Source organism: Prionailurus viverrinus, chromosome A3 (genome assembly GCF_022837055.1).
Source record: "Prionailurus viverrinus isolate Anna chromosome A3, UM_Priviv_1.0, whole genome shotgun sequence".
NCBI lineage: Eukaryota > Metazoa > Chordata > Mammalia > Carnivora > Felidae > Prionailurus > Prionailurus viverrinus.
Genome location: NC_062563.1, coordinates 15,805,295 through 15,832,464, shown reverse-complemented (window position 1 = coordinate 15,832,464; position 27,170 = coordinate 15,805,295). Strand labels below are relative to the sequence as shown.

General features: G+C 40.4%; 1 protein-coding gene across 6 annotated transcripts in view; it reads left to right on the top strand.

Annotated features, from left to right (window-relative positions):
* Positions 1 to 3,339: 3,339 nt before the first annotated feature.
* The window catches only part of STK4 (serine/threonine kinase 4), a 92,159-nt gene continuing 68,328 nt past the window's right edge, over positions 3,340 to 27,170 (top strand). For 2 of the 6 annotated variants that reach the window (XM_047854004.1, XM_047854010.1), the window contains exons 1-5: positions 3,340 to 3,451; positions 8,838 to 8,918; positions 14,842 to 14,970; positions 17,674 to 17,788; positions 23,561 to 23,725. In XM_047854004.1, the coding sequence (XP_047709960.1) occupies positions 3,417 to 3,451; positions 8,838 to 8,918; positions 14,842 to 14,970; positions 17,674 to 17,788; positions 23,561 to 23,725 (525 nt within the window). In that variant the 5' untranslated portion in view covers positions 3,340 to 3,416. The other 4 variants (XM_047854008.1, XM_047854006.1, XM_047854005.1 and 1 more) reach the window with 4 other exon arrangements.

Here is a 27,170-nt window from a genome sequence, read left to right as displayed (position 1 = left end):
TCTCATCAAAGCCATATTTAATACGTATTCAGCTTTAATGGGGGAAGGAATAGATATTAAAGCCATGGTCTCCCTAATGAGATAATAATATGCACAGACATTATTATTGGACATAGTTTTTTTATTGTTGTTTAAACACTTCTTTTCAGGGTTAATTGATAGTTTCTTTAAATAATATCTTTGCCTTCCTTGGTTGAGAGACACTGGCGAGTAAAGATGTGTTATAATCAGGAAAATGTTACATTTCATTTAACAGAGCCAGGCACAGCCAATACTTTTATATGCTGATTTCAAATCATAAACCACTTAGTCTTGGGGAAAGAAGTACAGACAGCATCGTAATTTGTCAGTTTACAGTTCTGAATGCTTTTCAACTCAGGTGTATCAACATGATCTAACCTGAAAACACACTCTGAGTAAGATGGGTTACAGAAGGGATTTGAATAAGAATTTAAGGGGCGCCTGGGTGGCTCAGTCAGTTAAGTATCTGACTCTTGATTTTGGCTTGGATCATGATCTCTCAGTTTGTGGGATCGAGCCCCACATTGGGCTCCGTGCTGACAGTTCAGAGCCTGCTTGGAATTCTCTCTCTCCCTCTTCCTCTCTGCCCCTCCCTCCTGACTCTCTCAAAATAAATAAATAAATATTTTTAAAAAATTTATTTTTTAAATATAATTTATTGTCAAATTGGCTTACATACAACACCCAGTGCTCATCCCAACGAGTGCCCTCCTCAATGCCCATCACCCATTTTCCCCTCCCCCCCACCCCCCATCAACCCTAAGTTTGTTCTCTGTATTTAAGAGTCTCTTATGGTTCACTTCCCTGCCCCTCTGTTTGTAACTATTTTTTCCCCCTTCTCTTCCCTCATGGTCTTCTGTTAAGTTTCTCAGGATCCACATATGAGTGAAAACACATGATATCTGGCTTTCTCTGACTGACTTATTTCCCTTAGCATAATACACTCCAGTTCCATCCACATTGATGCAAATGGCATGATTTCATTCTTTCTCATTGCCAAGTAGTATTACATTGTATATATTAACCACATCTTCTTTACCCATTCATCAGTTTATGGACATTTAGGCTCTTTCCATAATTTGAAGGTGCTGCTATAAACGTTGGGGTGAATGTCACCCTATGCATCAGCACTCCTGTATCCCTTGGGTAAATTCCTAGTAGTGCTATTGCTGGGCCATAGGGTAGGTCTATTTCTAATTTTTTGAGGAAACTCCACACCGTTTTCCAGAGCGACTGCACCAGTTTGCGTTCCCACCAACAGCGCAAGAGGGTTCCTTTTTCTCCATATCCTCGTCAGCATCTATAGTTTCCTGAGTTGTTCATTGTAGCCACCCTGACCGGTGTGAGGTGGTATCTCAGTGTGGCTTTGATTTGTATATAAAAAAAAGAATTTAATTGAGGGAATTGTTTTGATAGATGACAGAGGAGCCAAGATGCCAAGAGACAATAGTGAGGGAGCCCAAAGGACAGCAGTAGCAGGAAAGAACTACTCTGCCTAGGACTTGGATATAAGAAGGAAATGGTGATATTTACACAGTTCAGAAGCTGCAGCAGAATGGAAGCTGGAGCCATGTCAGGCCACTCTAGGAGGAGCTGAAGAGAAGATTACTGTTGGATACTTAATCAGAAGCAAAAAAGTCAGAGAAAGAGTCTGGCTTCTCTCTCAGTTCTGCCCTCCACTGAAACCAGCCAGAAGTCAGCTGACATGGGAACCTGGGAAGTGAGCTTGCAGGGTTGGTCTCCTCCTCAGGATTTCTTAGGTGTGACATCAAAAGTATGACTCACAAATGAAACAAAATTGATTAATTGGACTTAATAAAAATTAAAATTTCTGTTCTTCAAATGAGACTGTTAAGAAAATGAAAATACAAACCTCAGAAAATATTTGCAAATCACATATATGATAAAGGACATGCATCCAGAATATTAAAAACTCAAAAAAAAAAATCAATAGTAAGAAAAACAATCTAGTTTTAAGAAGGACAAAAGGCTTGAACAGATACTTCAGTAAATATACAGATGACAAGCGCTTGAAAAGATGCTCAACATCATTAGTCCTTACAGAAGTGCAAATTAAAAATGATGAGACACTATTACATGCCTATCCAATTGGCCAAAATTGCAAAGACTGATCATACCAAGTGTACATGATATAGAGCAATTGAAACTCATATACATGGTGGGTAGAAATGAAAAATAGTGTAATCACCTTGAAAAAGTTTCTTAGCACATTAAACATGTATCTTCTATGGCACAGCGATTTCTCACCTGTATATTTACCCAAGAGAAATGAAATGTATGTATGCCTATCTGTATGTCCATACAAACACTTGTATACAAATGATCATAACTTTTATTTGTAATAACCAAAAGCTGGAAACTGTTCAAACCATTGGGCTTTGGGGTGGTCTGTTACATAGTGATAGCTAATGGTACACCTAACTAACTTCTAGTAATTTTTTGTATCTGTACATGGCCCATTTTCAATCTGATTCTGGCCACAGCTCCTACGTCATCTCCTACTTTTCCTTATTCATTCTGCTCCAAACATGGCAACTTCTAACACAAATCTTTGTCCTTACTGTTCCCTCTGCCTTAACTACTCTTTTAAAAAAATTAGTGTGACTAGGGGCAGCTGGCTGGCCTTAGTAGGTGAAGCATCTGATTCTTGATCTCTGGGTTGTGAGTTGGAGCCCCAGACTGAGTGCGTAAAATCTTAAACACATTAGTATGACTTACACTCTCATTTTAGTCAGTTTGTTTTTACGTTTATTGCCTTTCTCACTTGAATGTTAAAGTCCATGAGGGCAGAAATTTTATTTTGCTCACTGTGCGGCACCTAGTACTGTGCTTGGCCCAGAGCAGATGCTAGACATATATAGAATGAATGCCCGTTCGTTCCAGCCTTCTCAGAGTTTTCCTGATCCTACTGGCGTTGGTTAGGTTCTCATATCACAGTTATCTATCATCACTTATCACTATGTTAACTACCAGTCTAGTAACTATCTTTTCTACGCCGTAAATTGCAGAAAAAGGTAGGACTCCTCTAGATCTTGACTATTACGTACCTAGAGCCTAGCACAGCGCCACACACACGGAGCTCGGTAAGCACAGAATTAACTCAGAGGAACTCTGCACCGAGGCTGCATGGCCCACGGATGCCGGCCTCGCGCAGGGAGCTCCGGGTTCCTTGGCCGCGCCCCGAGCGCCACGTGACTCAAGTCCACACCACGTGGCTCAAGCCCGGTCCTTGCCGCCCCGCCCCGCTCCCGCGGCGCGCGCCGCTTCCGGTGGGGGCGGAAAGCGGAAGTGTGGGAGGGTCTGCGGGGCGGGCTCGGGGAGGTCCCGGGGGAGGATGGAGCAGTGAGCGGGTCTGGGCGGCTGCCGGCAGCGCCATGGAGACCGTGCAGCTGAGGAACCCGCCGCGCCGGTAAGGGGCCGCTGGCTAAGAGGCAGGGGGTGGGGAGAGGGAAAGGCGGGAACTGGCAGAGGGGAGGCACCAGGTGCGCTCCCGTAGGGGTGGACCCGCGGGGCGAGGCTATCCGGCTGATGGGCACCTGCTGAGTTGGGGGGGGTGGGGGAAATCTCTCCCGGGAGGGGGTCCGGCAGAGGGGAGCGCGCGCCCAGGGGAATAAACGTGGGGCTGGTTGGGGAGAGCGCTTGCTGTGGAGGGACATCCTGGCGGAAGGGGGGCGCTGCTGAAGGGAGCAGCTACTGAGGGACGTGGGGACAAGTTAGGGAGAGCACCTGCTCAAGGCGGGGGCTCTTGCGGGGAGGCTGTCCTAGGAGCGATTCATCGAGGTAGCGGGGAGGTGAGGGGTGGGGGATGCTGAAGCAGGATGGGAACCTAGAGAGGTCCAAGGTATGGATCAGGAACAAGCAGAGGAAGGCTGGATGCACTTTCTAAGGGAAGGGGTCCCACCTGAGGGGTGCAGTGGGGAGGATCTGTTGAGGGGAAAAGCTTTGCGCCTAAGGCCGAAGGCGTGCCGAGAAGGTTGAAGGTCCAGCAAGGGAAGGCTTTGTGGAGGGTAGCATTTAGGAAGATTTGCTGGATGGTGTCCCCACTCTAGGATGATGATGGCATCTTTCATTCCTGATGCCCAGTGCCTTCCTAGCTTTCCTCGTGTTCTCCTCAGCTTTTCAAATCTGCCATTGGGAAGGAAATAAGGAAATAAGAGGAGGTTTTCAAGATGGGCAAATTGAGGCCCAGAAGAGTTGCGACACAGCTCTGTGTATTTCCTTCTTTGCTCCAGGTCTGGGTCGTGACCTGACCAGACTGGGCCCTTTTCAGGCCTCTATTGTTTTGTATCAGCTCCAGATCCTACTACTACCTGGAATTGTTTTAAGTCAATATCAGGGAGGTAGCAGATCCTAGAAAGTCTGAACTCTTGGGCTGGTTATAGTTGTATCATTGATTTGCTCTGTGGACACCAGGATCTTATGTCAGTCTGCCACATCTGGAGAAAAGTAGAGTGCAGAGATCAAGGGAGTCATGCTTCTCTGGGGTGCAGTGTAGTTAGCTTCTATTTCACAGGGACCTCTGACTTCCTGCAGCAGAATGAGCACTAAAGTAGGAAGTGTTCTGCGTGTGGGAGTGTGGGGCAAAGGAGAGGTGAAGGGAAGGGATTGGCAGCCTGGGCTGCACACTTGGTGTTTGTTTGAAGTACGCAAACACTGCGGAAGGCAAATAGCTGGTTGGGGTGGACTCATAATCACCCCACTCTAGTGTGCTGAGACGGAAATAATAATGATTCTTACCCAAACGGCACTTACTGGGAGCCAGACACCTTCCCAGTGCTTTCCATGTCTCCTGATGAGCCTCATGAAATTGACCTATAAAAATGGTAATTTCACGTGATTCAACTTCTTATGACTCTTTTGATTGTCACAACAACCCTATGAGGTGGTTATCTCCATATTTCTGTTTCACAGGTGATTAAACTGAGACACAAAGAGTTTAAGTGATTTGTGGGAGGTTCCACAGTTAGTTAGGGGCAGACCTGGGATTTTAAACCAGGCGATCGGGTCCAAAGTCCATGCTCTTAACTGCCTCAGTCTGATGCCTCTGTGGAAGGATCCCGGTTCCACAGGGCCTGTGTGTGTTAGCAAGTATTTGCTGAAGCACCATAGTGATCCAGTTATAAATGTACACAGGTTATATTTCTTTCTGAAATATATTCATTGTTCTTCCGAGGTATTGGTTTAATTGAAAAGAGGATTAGGAATCTGAGTTTTGTTTCTACCTTTGCCTTGTGTTATATTAGCTTGGGCAAAAGAGTCAACCTTTGTGCATTTTGGCACACTCATTCCTGCACCTTTTGGATTTTCAGAAATTTATGAAATGTGCAAGAGGAGAGCACTGCAGGGCTGAATTCTTTTTTTTTCTTTTTTTTTTTTTTTTTACCATTTATTTACTTTTGAGAGACAGAGACAGAGTGCGAGCAGGGGAGGGGCAGAGTGAGAGGGAGACACAGAATCGGAATCAGGCTCCGGGCTCCGAGCTGTCAGCACAGAGCCCGACACGGGCCTCAAACCCACAAACTGTGGGATTGTGACCTGAGCCCGGATGCTCAACCAACTGAGCAACCCAGGCGCCCCTGCAGGGCTGAATTCTTGAATGAATTGCTCATCTTAGGTGAACCTCATCAGCAGATGAACTTTATTACTTGCATTTGTTAGGACTGCCATGTCCGTTTCACAAACTGGGTGATTGAAATGGCAGAAATTTATTTTCTTATAGTTCTGGAGGCTAGAAGTCTGAGATCAGGGTGTCAGTAGGGCTGTTTCCTTGAGGCCTGTCTCCCTGGCTTGCAGATGGCTGTCTCCTTCCTGTGCCTTCACATGGTCTTCCCTCTGTTCCTGTCTGTGTCCTTACCTCCTATAAGGACACCAGTCTTATTGAATTAGGGCCCACCTATGTGACCTCATCTTACCTTTATTACCTCTTTAAAGGCCCTGTCTCCAAATAAAGTCACATTCTGAGGTCTTGACATTTAGGACTTCAACATATGAATTTGGGGAGGGAGAACATACTGATTTTTATGATCATTAAAAAAGTCATCAATTTATCTTACACATTTGTTGTAACCATTATCAAATTCTGAATGGAAAGAGGGATAAGTAGACATTAATAAAATGAACCTTACAAGAGTTCTAAGATGGGAGAAAGAGGGTTCAGAATTAGCCAGACTTGTGAGTAACTACTTCTTTAACACCCTTGTTTGTGTTTGGAAAGGTACAGGTGTCTTGTCAGAGATTCGGTTGGCATGTGTTCCCAACAAGGGATTGCAGTCTCAATGCAGGAAATCCTCTCTGCGTTCGTTTGCGTGTGACTGAGTGATGAGAGATTAAAGTTGATGGCTTATGTAGGAGTTTATGATTTTTAAAAAAGTGAATTGGTGTCAGATAATAATAGCGTGGTGGAGGATGCAGAGAGCATTTCTGGGATGCTTGGCTGTCCATGTGGCCATCTGACTTAGGAGAGGAGCATCTGCCGGTGTTTGGTCCATGGAGGCTGTGTTGGCCAGGCCTGTTCTTTTATGAGCAAGCAATGAAACTACCTATGACTTGGGGAAGTCCCAGCTGAGAGCTGAATCATCAGTCGGGGCTGTTTTGTGCTTCTTCCATGAAAATTTATGGTATAAATGTCATTAAGAGTCACTTACCAAAAGATTTTCCATAGTAATCTTAATCGTTGATAACCTGCTAACCCTTTTTAGGGTGGAATTCTATTCTTTTGAAAACTCGCAAGGATTCCTGGTAAAAGCTTAGGATTTCCATCATGACATTCATTGATCAATTTAGGAAATATTTATCGACCACTTCTGGGTTGTGAGGCACCAGAGAAATAAAGATGTTTAAGCCCAGATCAAAATCAAACAAACACCCCACTTCGATTGTTTCAGAGAACTGCCTGAGCAGGTATAGAAAGTTCTGTCAGAGGATTATCAGGCGCTTGCAGCTGTTTCTGTCAAGGCAGTGGCAGTTTCCTTTGTTATGTTGTGGTCTCAGAGTAGTTGAAATCGTGAGTTTTGTTTTTTGCAGACCACAAAGTCAACACTTCAGAGGAACACATTTGATCTTCCTTTATATAAGCTGTTTAATTATACTTGAGAAATGAGGTATTGTCCATTGTTTATACAGTTATAAATTCAGTGCTTCCCCGCCCCCTGCCTCCCCGCCTCCCTTGGTTTATGTGATGTTCTTTCTAACTTCTGAGTTCATAGACATGTTGCTTCTGAACTTTAAGAGGAGTTTCACTTCAGCCCTTTTTGTTTTGAAGCTAGTTTTTATGATGTCATTGGAATTTAATATTTAGGACCTTTTGATTTTCAAAGGTCGCGGTGGTCATTTTGTTAATTTTCAAGTTGTGGCAATTACTGACGTGGAGCATTTCTCCATTTCTCTAGTACGTAGTCTTGACATTTACAGAATTATAAAAGATTGTCCTTTAGAGATCAGTGGTTATGGGTGGATACACTTGACGTGTTCAGGGATTTCTTTTTTGTCTTTTCTTTTGGTTTTGCTATTTTTTCCGGGAAGGGGTGTGTGTGTGTGTGTGTGTGTGTGTGTGTGTGTGTGCGCGCGCGCGCATGCATGTGTAATTCAAGTCTTTTCATGTAAAAATTGGTATTGTCCAGCTAGTTTGAACCTTCTCTCTACAAAGAAATCTCTAGTGTTACTACTTCCATATTTCACCATTTCCTGAGCTGTCTTTTCTTTGTTGTCTTTTGTAGTTTCAGGAAACCATTGTGTAGAAGATGCACACGTATACACACACAGATATTCCTTGGCAAGCTTCTTCCTTAAGCCCATTAATAATTTTCAGAGGTCTCAGAGTTTTAAAAAAATACTGTTAATTTTTAATCTCCTGTGTTTGTTATTTACTATGTCTGGCATAGTCTGAAAAATTATCTGGAAGTTATAAGCACCCATATGTCTTTGATTTTTGGGACTCATCGGAGGTACACTGCTGCTCGTGGAAGAGTCCCTGTGAGACTATTTGAAATTCCTAGCTGCGTAGTTATTTTTCACTTTTGATCATGTCTGAGTGTATACCTTCCCCTTTCTGTTTCTGTGATACCTGTAGAATCTCTATGTTTTGACCAAATTGGCAAAATCTTGCTAATGAAGGGTGAGAGACTCTGTCTTCCTTGGCCTCCAGGCTGAGACCATATTTCAATTCATAGTTAACCTTACATTAAACATCTTTTTTGAAGAGATAGTTATGCCATTTTAATTCATGGCATCTCAAGATTTAAATGGATTTAAAGGTTCCCTCTAACGCTTGAACCCACTCTGTAGCATTTTAGCCACATGATGATTCATTTTCTGTTTAAATTCTCCAATGATGGGAAACTAGGGACTTCTTAAGGCTGTCTAAACCATTTCAGAACAACTTTTACTGTTAGAAAGTTTCTTATACCTGTTGAACTGAAATCTGACTCTTGGTAGCTGTCTACCCTCTGGTCCTGATTATGCTCATCAGAGGGAGCCAGAACACGTGCAGCACTGCTATAGAGCCGCCCTTCAGCGTCCCTTAAAAGTCTTTTAGCTCGGGGTGTCTGGCTGGCTCAGTCAAAAGAGCATGCGACTCTTGATCTCAGGGTCGTGAGTTTGAGCCCCACGCTGGGTGTAGCGATTACTTAAATAAATAAAAAACTTAAAAAAAAGTCTCTTAGCTTGCCTTTCATGTTCACTAGTGAAGACTTTGTAGAGAAATCCCTAAGATGCTAATTGTAATATAAATAACGTATTTTGTGGTCTAGTTGCTGGTAAATAAAATGTATTTTATGTTTTTATTTCTTCATTCACAGGCAGCTGAAAAAGTTGGATGAAGATAGTTTAACTAAACAGCCGGAAGAAGTATTTGATGTCTTAGAGAAACTTGGAGAAGGGTAAGTGTACAGAACAAACAGGTGGACCAGTAGGCCCCAGTCTTTTTCTTCCCCTAACACTGGAAGTAGCTGCACCTCTGTCATGTCAATAGTTCATACACCTGAGGAGGAGGGACAGAAATGTTGTGTATGGCACTGCTCTGGGTCGGGAGGAAGGTCAGCTTACAGCTTGAAATGCCCTTTTCCTCTCTCTCCCAGTCATCATTGTAGACAGATTCATTGATTTCTGGTCTCTTTCACACCAACGGCATCCATTACTTTCTCTCTTATAGAATCCATGGGTTACGTGATTTTATCTATGTAACAGCACTAACTAGCTTATACTTCAAGAATTTTTGTTGATCGTACATTTTTATTTGCTGTTCATAGTTTCTGATCAACATGCAATAACTTGTTTCAATAAAAAAATGGAATTCAGCATTTTGGTTAGTGTAGCTTTGTGAAATATAGTAAATCAGGGACTGTGACTACCTTTATAACTTCCAATAGATTGAAAATCCCAGGTTGGGAACGAGTTGTCTTCTTAAAACCCAGATATGTGAATGGGTTTATAAAATACTGCTGAAATGGTAATTAGTAGTGGATAGTGGCTGTCATTGACTTTCATGATGCAATAAAGGTTACAGCATAATTTTTTATACCTTTACATATCCTTTTCATTGTACCCTTAACCTATTTATTTCTTTTTCTGTAATGACCAGATATTAAAATGTGAGAGACATTTTTTATTATGTTGTTAGTTTTTGAATAGGTAATCAATTCATAGGATTCAGAATTCAAAAGCAAAGGAGTGTATACAATGAGGAAAATCCACATTCTACTTCTATCTCTCAGCCACCCAGTAGCAATCAGTATAGTGGTTTTTTTGTGTATCCTCTAGTGATAGTTTCTGCATAAATAAGCAGGTGTGTGTGTGTGTGTGTGTGTGTGTGTGTGTGTTCAGTCTCTTGAGAGTGCTTTTAGTTCAATAGAAGACTTGAAACATTAGCTTTTAAAAATGTCTGTTTAAGTACTGTGTGCTTCTTGAAATCAAGTCTTCCATATTTTATTTTGGAGTTTAGTGTTATTTATGTCTAATATAGGTCAGCAATAATGTTAAACCTGATCGTGGATTACATGGCATAGGTTTTCATGGATTGCCTCCTTGTAAAAAACATTAGTCATCTCTTTGTAAGTTGGAGAAATACTCTTTGGAATCAAACAAGACATCAAGCAGAGAAGGGAAGTAAAAGGGGACACCAGCTGTGCTGTGAAAAGACAAGTACAAGATGAACCTGAAGACTGCAAGTTGACTTGGCATCCTTAAAGGTATGGAAAAATGACAGTCCCTCTACATCTCTTGCCTGCCCTTTTCAGCTTTAGCTTGGTATCCTTGCTCTTTTCCTCAAGGAAATGAGTCCAAAGCCCTTAATCTAACAGTGCTGACAGGTTATGCTTTGAATAAGGTAAACATGGTAGGCATAACTGAATATGTAAGTAACTTGTTTCTTTCAGTTTTAATCGAAATGTGTTACAGTCGTAAAGGTGTGGACTCTGAAATTAGAGCTGTGTTAAAACTCTTGCTCTACTGTTTTTTAGTCACAATAAACGAGTGAGCTTAAGCAAATTATTTAATATTTTGAAGCTTCGTAAACTTCAGCTATAAAGTGCAGACATTAGTATCTCCCTCATTTGGGTTAAGTCAAGTATTATATGAGGTAATGGGGGTAAAGTACTGAGTACTGAGTATGGTGCTTGTCACAGAGTAAGTCCTCAATAAGTGGCAACCATGATTATTTTATTTTTATGTCTACCAACTGAAGCATTTTTCAGACCTTACCATGTCAAATTAAAGTTAATCTTATCTCTTCCAGTATATTTAGGTGTTCTTGAAGGGAGCTCTGTTTGGGTTGATTGGGTTTGGGGAAGACCAGAAGAAAACTACAGACAGAGAATATATCAGGAACGTAGCGTAAGGGAAAACTAAGCTAATTACTATTGTTTTTAATTGTCTTTTAGACCTATGCATGTCTTCATTGAGGAACTTGGAAATTTCCCTATAGAGATATAACCAGCAAGAAAATTGGCATAAAGCTTCAGATCTTTCTCCCCGTGCTATCACCGTATTGTTCTTTTAAGTGACACCACAGATGCTTGGATTTCTGTCATCATAGCTGAATGAACCTGAACAAGTTTCATTTAACTAACAGAATCCTAAAGGAAGACCTTAGCTGCCCTTTTCTGTCTAAACACAAACTGCCATGCCATCCTTAAATTGCTCTGGAAAACAAATAGATTGTGAACACTCACTGACTTGTGTCTTGTGAAATGAGCTCTGGCTGATGGACTGTATTGGATTCTGGAGGCCGTGGTCCTTCTGTGTATGGAAGAAACGCTGTGGATCTGTGGCAGAGTAGAGCCAAAGCTCCAGACCAGAATGAGTAGACCATGCTTGGAAAGTGTTTTGAGTGCCAGCCTAGCACCTTTTGTCCTTCTGTTATACTTAAAAGTTTTACACCTTGACTCATTGAAGTTTTTATCAGCGGGTAGTAACAAAAACATCTTGCCCATGGTTTCATAGCTAGTGAGTGGTATTGTTAAGACTTGTATCATTACTTTGGCTTCAGACACTGTATTATTTGTTTTTTTCCAAATTGATCCTTGCCTTGTATGGCTTGTATGAAACCCCTACTTCCCCACCATTTTTGTTCTCTGCCAGTTAAAATTCACTGTAGTTTTGTGGTAGGGAATCTGGTCTTATGGAACCGGCCTAAAAGTGCGAACAATTGCTGAAGCCTTCTAAATTCTCTTCAGATTACTGGAAATGAAGTACGTGGAAATCTCGAATCTTAATTTTTATATGAACTCTCGGAGTATTCCTTGCTCTCAAGGGAGCATAGGGAGGCATAGAGAGTGTTCTGGTCAAGATTGCTGAGTGAGCACATGCAGAGATCTCTCTTTCCATTTCAAACAGATAAAACTAATGAATGAAAATTAAAAGTTTAGATAAAAGGACACATGGCCAGCTACGGACCAGGGATGGAAAAGATATGTAATAGTAAGGGGGTGGGGAAAGCTTGCCTTGTCCTTGTCAGGAGATTGCAGGTGGGCTTCCTACATGAAGCTGTGGGATGGATGAGGCTCCCCATCTATGAGCTAAAGTTGAAATAAATTTGCCCAAACACCACTAGAAAGTCTCATTTGCCTGTGGCCTGGGGAAAAAGTGGAGGTACCTGTTGGACAATAGGAACTGGGCCCAGACGCTTTCAGGTATGGGATCTTAGAGAGGCAACAACTCCCAACTCCTAACGGGGGACCAAGTTTAAGTTGTACAGCCTAGATGATGGGGCTAAAAGAACCATGAAACCACCATGGCATCATGAACTGGCCATGGCAGTTAGCATTGTTTAGAGGAAAATTATTCAAGATAAAAGGAAACTCCTGCAAGGAAATCTGCCATGAAATAATGATCAGAACTAACAAATGGGAGAATTCACACCCAAGGAAATAGAAATAGTGGAGCAATCTCAAAAGGGATTTAACATGTTTTCGATTTTCAAAAAGAGAAGACACAGAATAACATCCTTGAAAGAAGAACACCTGGTTATGAACATGAACAGTTAGCTCCATGAAAAATTAAAGTTGGGAATCTTGACAATGAAAACTATAATGATTGAAGTTCAGGAGGTCCAATAATTTGGATAAGCGGTAAACTAGACAAGCTGAATGAATTTGTGAATGGAAAGATAGAAATGAGACTGATCACAAAATGCAGGACAGAGAAACATGGCGTTAGAAATCAAGAGGGCAATGTGGATTGAGGAGGTGCAGTGTGGGTCCAGTAGGAATTCTAGGAGATAGTAGAAAAGATAGGAAATAGATAAGGCTGAGAATTTCCAGACTTGAAGAAAAACATGTGCCTTCAGATCAAAGAAACTTATGAAGTATCAAATAAATCAACTCCTAGTTATAGTAAAAGTGTAGAATGTTAAGGATAAAGAGGAAATCTGGAATACTACAGAGAGATTACCTATGAAAAATGATAATCCAATGGTAGCCAACTTCTTGGCAGCAATAGAAGCTGGAAAACTGCAGAAAAGGTGCTGAGGGAAAGCTATTGTCTACGAACTCTGTATCCAGCACAACCGATTCCAAAGAGGAGGTGAAATACAGACATTTTCATACATATGGGACCTAGTGTATCAAGAATAACTTTGGATGAAAGTAATAGTATACCCAACTAGCAATGACTAACCAATAAGGGCATTTAATAACTAAGTAATAATAAATCTGGGGTGAAAGATTCCAGAATGGTTGATTGGCTTGATAATGGGTTAGCTATTTGTGTAGTTCTCTATTTCAAGATGGCTACATTACTTTCCAGCATCATGCCTTATATAATAGTAATCAAAGTAGGAAAGGAAGTGGCGAGTAAAAATGGGCCTTGTTGTGTGCTACCGTCTGATTTATCAGGGAAGAAAGTCTCTTCCAGAATCCCTTCTACAGAATTCCCCTCAAATTTCATTGGCCAGAGCTAGGTCATGTGCTTATTACTACTTCAGTCACCAGCAGAAGAAATAGGAATGCTGAGTGCTTGGACCACCATGTTTTATCCCCTGGGACCAAGCCTTCACCACCCTAATGAATCAAAAGTTTAACTGTGAGGAAAAAGAAGCAGCAGTCAGGCTTCCACACAGGGTCAATGGTTGCCTTTCTCTGGCAAAAAAAAAAAAAAAAAAAAAAAAAAAAAGTAACATTTAAGGATTATTGTACTAGTTTGACAATATAAGGGATTCTGATGGAATGGAAATTTTTTGTGTGTTCTGCATAGACTTTTTTTTTTTTTTAAGTTTTATTTACTTTCACATTGAAATGGTTCCCAAGTGTCTTTTGGCAGCTAGAGCATTCAGCTACTTTGCTGTATCAGGTGGCCCTGTGATGTTGATGTTTTTTCACCAAGACAGTGTGAAGAAACAGGTGGGTTTGGGAAATAGGAAGGATGTCTTACTCATTGTGTTTTCAGTGACAGCCGTCGAGGTTTCCAGTAAAAATGTAATCCATGCAAGGTGATGATGGTATGGCATTTGACCACCACAATTGTCTTGTAGTTTGTATGGTCATTTTACAGGTGAGGAAATTGAGGCACGAGAAGGTTAATGTGTATGTAAATGATGGTTAATATGTAGTGGGGGATAGGGCTCAAATCCTAGGTCTTTCGATTCTAAATCCCATGCTCTTTTCACCCCCAAATTGAATCGACATATACACTTTTTACTTATTTCGATAATAATCTTGTAAGGGGGCATGAGTAAATGGCTTTATATGTGCTCCGTTCATCTGATACTAGCCTTTGAAGGGCCTGAGATTTTTAATTAGTTTCCGTAATGTTTTAAGTATTATTGTGAGTGAGAGGAGCAAGGACGGAAAGACCTCATGGGACTGGAGTGAACACAAGAGCACAGAGGCGTCGGTTTCTGTGTTCGAGCCCTGGGAGCTCTGTGTTCACACAAACCTAGATTCACTTCCTGGCCTGACCACTTAGTTTTTTACCTTTGTGACGACCAAGTCTTATAACCTCTGGGCCTTTACACATTTTTCCTGTAAAATAGGGATAATGACCCCTTCTTTGTTTTTTGTTTTGTGTGTGTGTGTGTGTGTGTGTGTGTGTGTGTGTGTGTGTGGATGAACTGGGATGATGCACAGCTTCTGACAGACATCAGGCATGGTAGCTACTATAACAGTGATTATTTTATATGAATACGGTCAGTTATTTAAATGTGAAGTTAACAGGTTGTTTTTCCTCCCTGAAGTACTTTAGCTGTTTCAGTTTTGCAGTTGTAGTCATTGGGGGTATAATTTAGAACCATGAGTTGCTTGCGTTTTACCACTTTGTATCTCTGGTCTTGCTGTGCCTTTACAAACGTTCTCTTTACCCCAATTATAGGTCCTATGGCAGCGTGTACAAGGCTATTCACAAAGAGACTGGTCAGATTGTTGCGATTAAGCAAGTTCCTGTGGAATCAGACCTGCAGGAGATAATCAAAGAAATCTCTATAATGCAACAATGCGACAGGTAAAGCCATGTGGTGTTACTTTGGAGAGGACATGGTTTTGGATTATTTATAGTTTAACACCTACAGATGCATTTCCTTAGATATTTTGCAGAAGAGAGAGTTTAGTGGAATCACTATGCATGTTCCTTTCAGACAAAAAAAATCTGATGAAAAAATGTGTTTTAGTAGCTAAACTTTTATGGTTTCTATTCTGGATAGATTTTTTTTTTCTTCTCTCAGTAAGCCCCTTTCAAAACTAGGAAGAGGAGGCAAAGAGGCAGAAAGTGGTGCTGGCTTTTTTTTCCCCCTGATAATGATCTCTTTTACTTCCTATTGAGAAAACATGTCTGCAGAAATAGCTAAGGAGAGAGAATTCAAATACTTTCAGCTCTAGAAGCCTTGGAATATCAGATCTATAAAAAGAAAATGCTTTTTTTATGTATTACTGTTCCTTCACATTTAAAAAATAATTCTTCAAGCTCAGAGTAGTTAAGAATTGTATTTTTGAGGAACTAAGATTTGTCAAATGTTGTAAGCAGGAAGTCAGTCCACCAAGCAACCACAGAAAAGCACGTGGTTTGCTCTGAAATTCTGTGACAACATGGGTTGGTCTCTGATGGAGCAGGTTTCCCCACTACTGTTTATTTAAAAAAATTTTTTTAATGTTTATTTGTTTTTGAGGGATTGAGACAGAGCAGAGCTGGGGAAGGGCAGAGAGAGAAGGAGACACAGAATCTGAAGCAGGCTCCAGACTCTGAGCTGTCAGCACAGAGTCCAGCACAGGGCTTGAACTCACGGACTGTGCAATCATGACCTGAGCTGAGGTCGGATGCTTAACCGACTGAGTTACCCAGGGGCCTCTCCCCACTACTGTTTAAATTTGAGAGAAAGACACCTGGGTGGTTCATTTTGTTAAGTGTCCAACTTCAGCTCAGGTCATGATCTTATGGTTCATGAGTTCGAGCCCCACATCGGGCTGTTAGCACAGAGCCTGCTACAGATCCTCTGTCCCCCTCTATCTCTGCCCCTCCCCTGCTCGCGCGCGCTCTCTCTCTCTCCCTCTCTCTCAAAAATAAATAAACATTAAAAAAAAAAAAAAGGTCAGAGATACACAAACTTAGAGGCAATGCCAGCTCTAGGGAGATGAAAGGAGAATGAGAGTGTCTTGTACTGGAGGCTGCATTTGTTCTCCTGAAGCTCAGCATTGGGGCAGGTGGGGCAGCCTACGAGGACATTTGCCCAAGAGCCTTTAGATTTCACTGACTTGCGAATGCAGTTATTTTCTCTTCTCCCTCCTTCCCTTTGTATCACTTGACCGATTGATCGTAGTCGGGTAGCCATTTTCCTTTTCCTCTGCTCTGAGATACTGTACGGAAACTCTTTCCAATTGGCACGTTGGGACTTTGCCACTGCTGATAGACCACCCAAGAGCTGTGTTTCAAACAGAGTATGCAAATATCTCTAATTAAAGAAGAGTTATTTTGAAGAGCCTATCCTGTGCTAAGCATGGTACGGAGTACAGAGAAGTACAGGGCAGACTTCTTGTCCCCTGTGAGTTTATAGACAAATATGTCATGCCAGACATGCCTGTGTATGTATGGGAGAATCTAGCCGATGATACAAAATAGTATAGGACATATTACAACAGTAAGTAGCTGGTATTACTTGCCTTGTAAAGGCAGTAAATCCTACAGGAATGTAAGGAAGGGAGAGCAGATGTGATTGGTACCTTAAGAGACTTATTCATCCATGTCTTCGTTAGTAGCGTTTGTGTGTGTGTTTCCTGCTGTCCTTGTCGTTGGCATGTTTCTCGGGGATAAAGGGGCGTTTGAAATTCTGAGCATTAATGACGCCGAGTAGGTTTTAGCATCTTCAGTTATCATGCAACATTATCTAGCCCTGATAACAATCTAGCCAATTAAAGCTGGTAGCTCTCAGTGGGCAGAGTATTTCATTTTAATGGGATGTTTGACTTTTCTCTGAAATTTCTCACTTGCTATCTGTCTTCAAGCCTGAGAACCAAAATTCCAGGTCTGACTCTGAAGGTTTTTTCTTTATAGTAGATTGTAGTGCGACTTATTTTTTTTTCTTACTACAAAGTACACATGACTTCTGGGAAAAATGCAAATAAAAAGAAAGTAAAATCATTTTTCCCTTTGGAGAAGTAATCGTTGTTAAATACTACTTGGTGTACATATCCTTTCAAATCTCTTTCTGTAGTTTCACTTTTCTTACTATTATGTAACCTGCACCTGTACTTTTTTTCTTTTTGGTAAGCACTTTTTTTTTTTTTTTTTTGTAAGCAGGATATCTTCTCATGTTATCAAGTATTCGTCTATAATATTTTCCTTGGATTTGTGGTTATTCCATTATATGGGTCTATCGTTATTCCTTTAATAAACTCCCTAATGTTAGACATTTAGATGGTATCTAAATTTTCATTGTGATACTGCTGTGATAGTAACTATTTCTTTTTGAATAGCTGTAGTTCTTTTCCTGGGATGAATTATACACCTAGAAATGCAGGTTAACAGACCCATACCTTTTCTCACTTTTGTTATTTATTATTTGGAAAATTATTATTATTTATTATGTATATTTTTATCAATAAAGAGGGTGTCTATTTTAACCTGAAATATGAATAATTGATCTTTGGAGCAGAGAAATTAATTTTCACGTATCGAAGGCTGTAGCACTAATTCATATTGTTGCTCTCTCTTTAGCCCTCATGTAGTCAAATATTATGGAAGTTATTTTAAGAACACAGACTTGTGGATCGTTATGGAGTACTGTGGGGCTGGTTCTGTGTCTGATATCATTCGATTACGAAATAAAACGGTAAGTTTACCTTCTGGAACAATGCATCTGGGCTAGTTTCTGGCCTTGTATTCGTGGTAACTTTCCTACTGTTGTTTTAAGAGAGATGACTGTCAGATTGCCCCGTTTCCATCATTTGTTCCCTCTCTGCTTTCCGATGCCTCCTAAAAGTGGCAGTTTTGACATCAGCCCAGTCCACCGATATGTAGCATGACTTGCTTACTTCATACTGGGAAGGAAAACAATGCCAACAAATCTTGGTTAAGCAGTGGATTTTATTTTATTTATTTATCTATTCTAAATAAAAAAAAATTATTTTAAATGTTTATTCATTCTTGAGAGAGAGAGCACAACAGAGTGTGAGCAGGGGAGGGGCAGAGAGAGAGAGAGGGAGACACAGAATCCGAAGCAGGCTCTAGGCTCTGAGCTGTCAGCACAGAGCTTGATGCAGGGCTTAAACCCATGAACTGTGAGATCATGACCTGAGCTGAAGTCGGATGCTTAAATGACTGAGCCACCCAGGTGCCCCTTTGAGAAAATGTTTTTTAGTGTTTTTTTTATTTTTGAGAGAGAGAAAGAGAGAGAGAGACAGACAGAGCTCAAGTGAGGGAAGGGCAGAGAGAGAGGGAAACACAGAATCCGAAGCAGCTCCAGGCTCTGAGCTGTCAGTACAGAGCCCGACGTGGGCTTGAGCTCATGAATGTTGAGATCTTGACTTGAGCTGAAGTTGGCCACCTAACCGTCTGAGCCACCCAGGTGCCCTTAAATTTTTTTTTAACGTCTATTTACTTTTGAGAGAGAGAGAGAGAGAGAGAGAGACAGCATGAGGTGGGGAGGGGCAGAGAGAGAGAGGGAGACACAGAATCTGAAGCAGGCTCTAGGCTCTGAGCTGTCAGCACAGAGCCCAACGTGGGGCTCCAACACTTGCACCATGAAATCATGACCTGAGCCAAAGTCAGATGCTTAACTGACTGAGCCACGCAGGCACCCCAAGCAATGGATTTTAAAACGTTTAAAATAGGATTTGGTTTTCTCCTCTTACCCAGCATGTTCACAAATTAACTTCTGTATCCTACTAAACAGAATAATCTCTGTGGAAGATATTCGCTCTTACTGTGATTGCTGGAATAAAAGCTAGGAGTCGTGGGTTTAATTCAGGTTCAGTTGCTCATTCAGTAAATACTCTGAGCTCTAGGCATCCAGTAGTAAAGAACACAACGACCCTGCTCTTGTGCTAGTACATTTTTTTGTAGGGCAACAAAAAAGCCACCTGATGGTAACTAGAAAAGAAATCCCAGATAGTGATAATTTATTTGAAGGAATGGACTGATGGAGGGTGCTTGGGGAGCTACTTGAGAGTGGACAGCTGAGAAAGGCCTCTTAGGGAGGTAGCGTTTAAAGTAAAACTTGAGGGTTGCCTGGGGTGCTCAGTTGGTTGAGCATCTGACTCTTGATTTTGGCTCAGGCCATGATCTCTGGGTCATGGGATCAAACCCCCTGTGTCCGGCTCTGTGCTGAATGTGGAGCCTGGTTAAGATTCTGTCTCTCTCCCTCTGCCCCTCTCCCCCATTAGCACTCTCTTTCTCTTTCTCTCTCAGAAAAAGAACATTCTAGGTAGGGGAATAAGCAATGCAGAGATCCTGAGGCTAGAACGGGTTTGGCACATAAAGAAGGCCACTGTGAGTGGAGGGAGAGGGGAGGGAGAACTGTAGGAGATGAGGTGAGACAGGTGAGCGGGCCTGGATTATGTTGGGATTGTCCACAACGATAATGAGTTTGACTTTTATCGGGGTACCATAGGAAACCATTGCCAGCTTCTAAGCAAGTGAGGAGCCATCTGATTTACATTTTAGAAGATAAACCGTGGCTTCTGTGTGGACTGTGAATGGATAAAAGTAAAAGCAGGGGACATCTTAGCCTTTAGTTTTTTTGTTGTTGTTGTTTTGTTTTGTTTTAATAAGAGAAACAGGAATAATACCTATATTAAATATTTGCAGAATTGTGAAAATTAATTTAAATATATGAAAGTACTTTGTAAATCGTGAGGTGCTGTATGTAAGATAGGAATAATTTATTTTTATTTTTAATTTTCTTATTTTTAATTTATTTATTTTTAAAGTTTACTTATTTTGAGAGAGAGAGAGTAAGCAGGGGAGCAACAGAGCGAGAGTGAGACAGAGAATCCCAAGCAGGCTCTGCACCGTCAGCATAGAGCCCGATACAGGGCTTGAACTCACAGACCTAAGGATTGTGATGTGAGCTAAAATCAAGAGTCTGCTGTTTAACCAACCGAGCCACCCAGGCGCCCCAAGATGTGAATATTTTAAGACTCAGTTGTATCCTCAAAAAATTAAAACTAAAATTACCCTATAATTCAGTAATCACACTACTGGGTATTTACCCAAAGAATACAAAAACTAATGCAAAGGGATATATGCACCCCTGTGTTTATTGCGGCATTATTTACAATAGTCCAATCATGGAAGCAGCCCAAGTGTCCATCATAGATGAATGGATAAAGAAGATATGTGTGTGTGTGTGTGTGTACACATACAAATATTATTTAGCTGTAAAAAAATGAAATATTGCCATTTGCCACAACATGGATGGATCTAAAGTGTATAATGCTAAATGAAATAAGCCAGTTAGACAAATACCATATAATTTCACTCATATGTGGAATTTAAGAAACAAAGCAAATGAACAACAACAACAAAAACAAACCAGAAACAGACTCTGTTAAGAGAGAATAAATAGATGGTTACCAGAGGGGAGCCAGGTGGGGGGATGGGTAAAATAGGTGATGGGAATTAAGAGGACACTTAACCCTGATGAGCACAGAGTAATGTATGGAACTGTCTAATCTATTGTACACCTGAAACTAATATAGCATCATGTTTACCCTGGAATTAAACTAGTAATAATTAAAAAAAATAAAAATAAAACTTAGTTGTAACTTTTGGATTATCTATACAAGTATATCCTTTTCTTAATTTATATTATTCAGAGTTAGTGTGTTTTTCTGATCAAATAGCAAGTTCTTTAGGTAGGAATAATATCCAGCAATATGATAAAGAAGTCCCAAAGCTTGAATAACTTATTGAATTAAAAATTGGATTCCAAGCTTTCTTATATGCAGCATTAAGTTACTTTGTTTCAGGTATTTTGAAAAAATCCAAAACTAATTTGATGGTGAATTTGATGTTTTAATATTAATTTATTGTGTTTATGTAATTTTTAGCTATTAAGTGCTGATCTTTAATTATAGCATGTTATTTTGTAAAATGTTTTAACTCTGTCTTGTCCAGTATGATAGTCACTACCTACATGTGGTCACTGAGAATTTTAAATGTGGTTAGTCTGAATTGAGAAGTGTTGTAAGTATAAAATACCAGATTTGGAAGAATTATTACAAAAAGGAAGAATGTAAAAAAAATTTACATTGTTTATATATTGATTACATGTTGAAATGATAATATTTTGGATAAATATGGTTAAGTAAAATATATTATCACAGTTAATTTGGGGGTGCCTGGTTGGCCCAGTTGGAGTGAAGAGTGACTCTTCATCTTGGAGTCATGAGTTCAAGCCCCATGTTAGGTGTTAGAGATTATTAAAAAAACAAACTTAAGAAAATTAATTTTGCTTTTTTTTTTTAAATGTGGCTATTAGAAAATTAAAATTTTTATTTGTGGCTCACATTATATTGCTCCCTTACCTGATTAGCTCAATTCATTAGAATAAGTGATCCGTAAACAGGTCACATGAACTTTGTTCTCTTCAGCTACGGGAGGTACCTAAACTCTAGTTTGCAGCCTTTGCCAATAGTGTTTGCTTGGGCTGCAGTGAGAGAGCTCTGTCGCTTGTTAGCTTTGTGACCTTTGAAACAAATGACTTGTTTGTGCTTCAGTGTCTTTATCTATAAAATGGTGATGGTGATGATGAGGATAGTACCTATTTCATGTGATTCTTATAAGGATTTAATGAGATTACAAAAACAGTGCCTGCCATAGAGTAAATGCTTAATAATGGTTAGCCTTTTTTAATTTTATTAGCAGTGTCTGGCTCTTTTTTTTTTTTTTCAATGTTTATTTATTTTTGAGAAAGAGAGTGTGTGTGAGCGGGAGAGGGGCAGAGTGGGGACGGGAACAGAAGATCTGAAGCGGGCCCCGTGCTGATAGTAGAGAACCAGACGCGGGGCTTGAACCCACGAACTGTGAGATCATGACCTGAACCGAAGTCGGAAACCTAACTCACTGAGCCACCCAGGTGCCCCAGGCAGCGTCTGGCTCTCAATTGATGCTTATTAACTATTTGTTGATTGATTGATAGCATAGTAGTTATTAAGCCATGTGCATTCTTCCATGCCTTATATCATTTGATTTTCCTGACATTCTTGAAGAAAGGTAATAGTCCTGTTTTATAGACTGAGAAACTGGGACCAAGGGAGGTTCCAGAACTTGCTTAAGTCACACAGCTAGAATGTAGAGCCATGGGGAAAAACTAGGTCTTCCTAATCCCCAGTCCCGTGTTTGTTGCAACACACAGCCTACTGTCTTCTTGTGTGAGTTGTTAAAATGGAGACTGAGAGTTTGTTGATGGATTGTGTTTGTTTAGCACTGGATCTGCACAACATCAGCATGGGACTGGGCCGATCTTCTGTGTCGATCAGCATTCTTGCTTTCATTTATTCATCATCATTCAGCAAATACTTTTTCAGGACCTGCTATGTGTCACGTGCCTTTCTTGGTGCTAAGGTTATAATAGTAAACAAATCAAAGACATTTTAAAATGGAGTTTACATTCCTAATAGGAAATACATCACAGAGTAGGTATACAAATAACGTGTAATACGACAATTGGGGATAATGCTGTATTTACCGGTAAGATAGGATAAAGGGGTAGAGAATGACCTAGGAATGGAGGGAGCTGGGGAAGGCCTTTCTGACTTCCTGGATGAAGAGCATGGTAGGTAGAGAGAACATCAGATGAATAGTCCCAGAAGTTGAAGTTTGCTTTGAGTGTTTGAAGAATAGCAAGGAAGGGTACGTGGCTGAAACAGAATGAGCAAGGTAGAAAGTAAGTAGAGGAGGAAGGTAGCTGGGAACCAGATCATGGAAGACTTTGGTGAGGACTGGTTTTAATTTTGAGTGACTTAGGAAGCCATTGGAGGGTTCTGAGCAGATCTGGCTTGCATTTTAAAAGGCTCATTATGGCACGCTGCCATGTGGAAAATACGTTGTTGAGGGTCAAGGGCGGAAGCAGTGAGACCAGTTAGGACCAGCAGTGAGACCATTGAGGAAATTATTAGAATAATTCAGGCAGGACTTGCGGTTGACTTGGACCAGGGTGATGACAAGAGGATATGTTTGGATATATTTTGAAGATAGGAAGGAGCTAGGGACGACCTCAAGGTTTTTGTCCAGAGCAATTGAAACTGTCTTTTACTGAGAGAAGACTAGGAGGAATAGATCAGGTTGGGTGGGTGGTATGGAGAGGCCTGGGGGCGGTAGGAATAAATAAAGAATTTGATTTTGACTGTTATGTTTATGAGGCTTGTTCGGTATTCAGTTGGAGATGCTGTGTAGGCAGATATGTGAATCTGATGTCTGGGGAGAGATGGGACAGGAAATACCACTTTAGAAGTGGTTAGTGGAGAGATGGTACAAGCTGTCCAATGTTGTGACAGGTTGAGTAAGATCTTATATTCTAGGATGGGAGCTTCGATCTAATTTTTCCCCTTGATGTAAACTGATGGCATTTTAACCTTTCATTCTTTTTTTTTCCCCCCAGTTAACAGAAGATGAAATAGCTACAATATTACAGTCCACACTAAAGGGACTGGAATACCTTCATTTTATGAGAAAAATACACCGAGATATCAAGGCAGGAAATATTTTGCTGAATACAGAAGGACATGCAAAACTTGCAGATTTTGGGGTAGCAGGTCAACTTACAGTAAGTAGAAATGTTACTTGTCTTGGTAACTTTCAGCTCTGTCCTGAGAAGGAATTCCTGTTATTTAGGTATTAAAAAAAAAATTTTTTTTTAATGTTTATTTATTTTGAGAGAGGGAGAGTGCGAGTTGGGGAGGAGCAGAGAGAGAGAGGGAGACAGAGTCCAAAGCAGGCTCCAGGTTCTGAGCTGTCGGCACAGAGCCTGACGCGGGGCTCAAACTCACGAGCTGTGAGATCATGACCTGAGACAAAGTTGGATACTCAACGGGCTGAGCCACCCAGGCACCCCTAGGTATTTTTTAAATACAATACTTAATTTCATTGTATTCATAAAAAGTTTATAAAAGTTGCCAATAAAATTACAAAAGAGCTAGTAGGTTACTTCAGATCCTTTCCTGGGGTTCAGGTCCTGGATTTTAACTTTGATAAAAATAAAAGCTAAAACAAGAAATGATAAGAGTAGAAGTTTGAATTCTGTTCATCATCATATTTATAAAAGGAAGAAAAATTCAATCCAAACTGCTTTCCTTGAATAAGACATAGCATCATGTCAACCAGGAAGCATTTGGCAGTTTTTTTACTGAAAACAGTCTTTGTTTGGTTCCAGGATACAGCCTTTTGATTCTCCTCCTACGTCACCGGTGTATGGCAATGAAAAAACCATGGTTTCAAAACAGGAAATGTAGAATTACCTGATTTTGAAAAATACCTAAGTGTATATGAAGTATATATAGAAAAACAGAAACAGTTCTGGACAGATATGTACTAAAATTGGCAACAACAACATTATACATCAAACAGTTTTCTTGGGCGGCAGAAAAAATATTTTTCGCTTGTTTGTTTAGAGCTGGTATTAGGTAGAGTTTTCTGGTTTTTTTGTCTTGTTTTGTTTTTTGTTTTTAAATCTTCCTGAATTATGTTAGGGAGTTTAATAGGTATTGCAATGGCACAGAAATTGCTTTGATGTTTGAAAAGCAAAATCAGAAACTTATTCCATATTGTGATTTCTGGGTCTTTCAAAAGATTTTGTTGTTAACACATAAAGTCCTTCTAGGGAACAATTTATTCTTCCAACTGTAGTATATAAATGTGTCCATTTTCGGGCCTCCTGGCTGGCTCGGTCTGTGGAGCATGCAAGTCTTTTTTTTTTTTTTTTTTTTAATGTTTATTTATTTTTGAGAGAGAGAGAGAGACAGAGTACCAGCAGGGGAGGGGCAGAGAGAGAGAGGGAGACACAGAATCCAAAGCAGGCTCCAGGCTCTGAGCTATCAGCACAGAACCATGAGATCACGACCTGAGGTGAAGTCGGGCGCCCCTAGAGCATGCAACTCTTAATCTTAGGGTCGTGAGTTCAAGCCCCACATTAGGCATGGAGCCTACTTAAAATAAGTAAGTAAATAAATAAATAAATAAATAAGTTAACTAAAAAATGAATGAATTGAAAAATGTCCATTTTCCTTCATATTTGCCAATACTGAATGAGAAATAAATTATATCTTTTTAATCATTTTGAAACTATTTTTACATTTGACAACTGGCCATTTACAGTTCTTCTTTTGTAAGTTAACTCTTCATCTTAATTGTTGGTTGGGGGCCCCGGTGGCTCAGTTGGTTAAGCATCTGACTTGAGTTTGGTTCAGGTCATGATCTCATAGTTCATGGGATCAAGTCCCATGTTGGGCTGTGCAATCAGGTGTGGAGCCTGATTGGGGTCTTTCTCTCCTTCTCTCTCGACCTCTCCCCTGCTTGTGCTCTCTCTCAAAATAAATAAATAAACATGAAAAAAAATCCATTTGCTAGGGGTACCTGGGTGACCTCGTTGGTTGGGCATCTGACTCTTAATCTCAGCTCAGTTCTTTTTTAAAATTTTATTTAAAATAATTTTTTTAAGCTTATTTATTTTGAGAGAGAGAGAAAGTGAGAGAGAGGCAGAGAGGGAGAGAGAGAGAATCCCAAGCAGGCTCTGCACTGTCAGCACAGGGCCGGATGCGGGGCTCAATCTTGTAGTCGGACACTTAACTGATGAGCGACCCAGACTCCATGCTGAGAGCCTGCTTGGGATTCTCTCTCTCCCTCTCTCTCTTTCTGTCCCTCTCCGGCTCATGCTGTCTCTCAAAATAAACAAACTTTAGGGGCGCCTGGGTGGCTCAGTCGGTTAAGTGTCCGACTTCAGCTCAGGTCACGATCTCACGGTCCGTGAGTTCGAGCCCCACGTCGGGCTCTGGGCTGATGGCTCAGAGCCTGGAGCCTGCTTCCGGTTCTGTGTCTCCCTCTCTCTCTGCCCCTCCCCCGTTCATGCTCTGTCTCTCTCTGTTTCAAAAATAAATAAACGTTAAAAAAAAAAAATTTAAAAAAAACCAAAATAAACCTTAGAACAAAAAATGATAAACCAAAACTAAAAAAAAATATTTGTTAAAATTGTGAATCCTTTGTTATATATGTTGAAACGTGTTTTTGTAGTTTGCTAGTTGCCTTTTTACTTTGATTATGGTTTTTCTTTAAGCACTGAAGTTTCCAAATTTTATATAGGGAAATCCACCTCCCTTTTATGTTATGCTTTCTGCCTTTGATGCCATCCTTTAAGAGTCCTTTTCTGCTTCAACATTCTAGAACTGTCCATCTGTACTTTCTTTTAGTACTTTCTTTAGTACCGAGCCAGACCGATTTTGGTTTTTGTATTTAAATTTTCAACGTGTTTGAACTTCCTTTGGTGAAAAGTATAAGTTAGGAAATTAAGTGTAGAGCGTTAGAAATGACTAGCCAGACTCCCACTGCTTTTTTTAGTCCTTTGGTTGGTAGTTTGGAATGACATTTTAATCATATCTCAAGCTTTATGTATATGTGTGTATGTGTGCCTGTGTGTACACACACATAAATACACATACGTTGCCATAGTCTGTTTCTGGACTTGATACTTTCCCTTGTTATGCTACTGCATTAATGTAACTTTGTAATACAGATCAAGCTGGGTTAGTGTCCACTCATTACTCTTAGTTTTTAAAAAATTTCTAGATATCCAAATACTTATTTCTAAATAATGAGTATTTCAAGGATATAATCCTTGAAAACAACTTTGACTACCACCATTTGAAAACTGCAAATTTAGGTTTCAAACCAAAGGAAATGACTAAGCAATAAGTTAGTTCCTGTGCTAGTTTTTTGCATAGGACTCACAAAGTGTGATCGATTTAACAATACTGCTGTCATTTGCTCCTCACTGGCATAGCCTAAGTGAGGTCACAGGCATTTCAGAAGGAACATGAGTGATGGTGATGGGAAGTCCTGATGCACATTTAGTTCTGTTTAAAATCCTTCTCTTCCTAAATGCAGGATCCCAAAAAGGTTCTCTTTCATTAAGGCCAGGCCATTCTGGGGAAGTATGAAAGTAGTTACTTGCCCATGTGTGCTACATTCATATATTTTTCTTTAAGCCCCAAACTGAGACT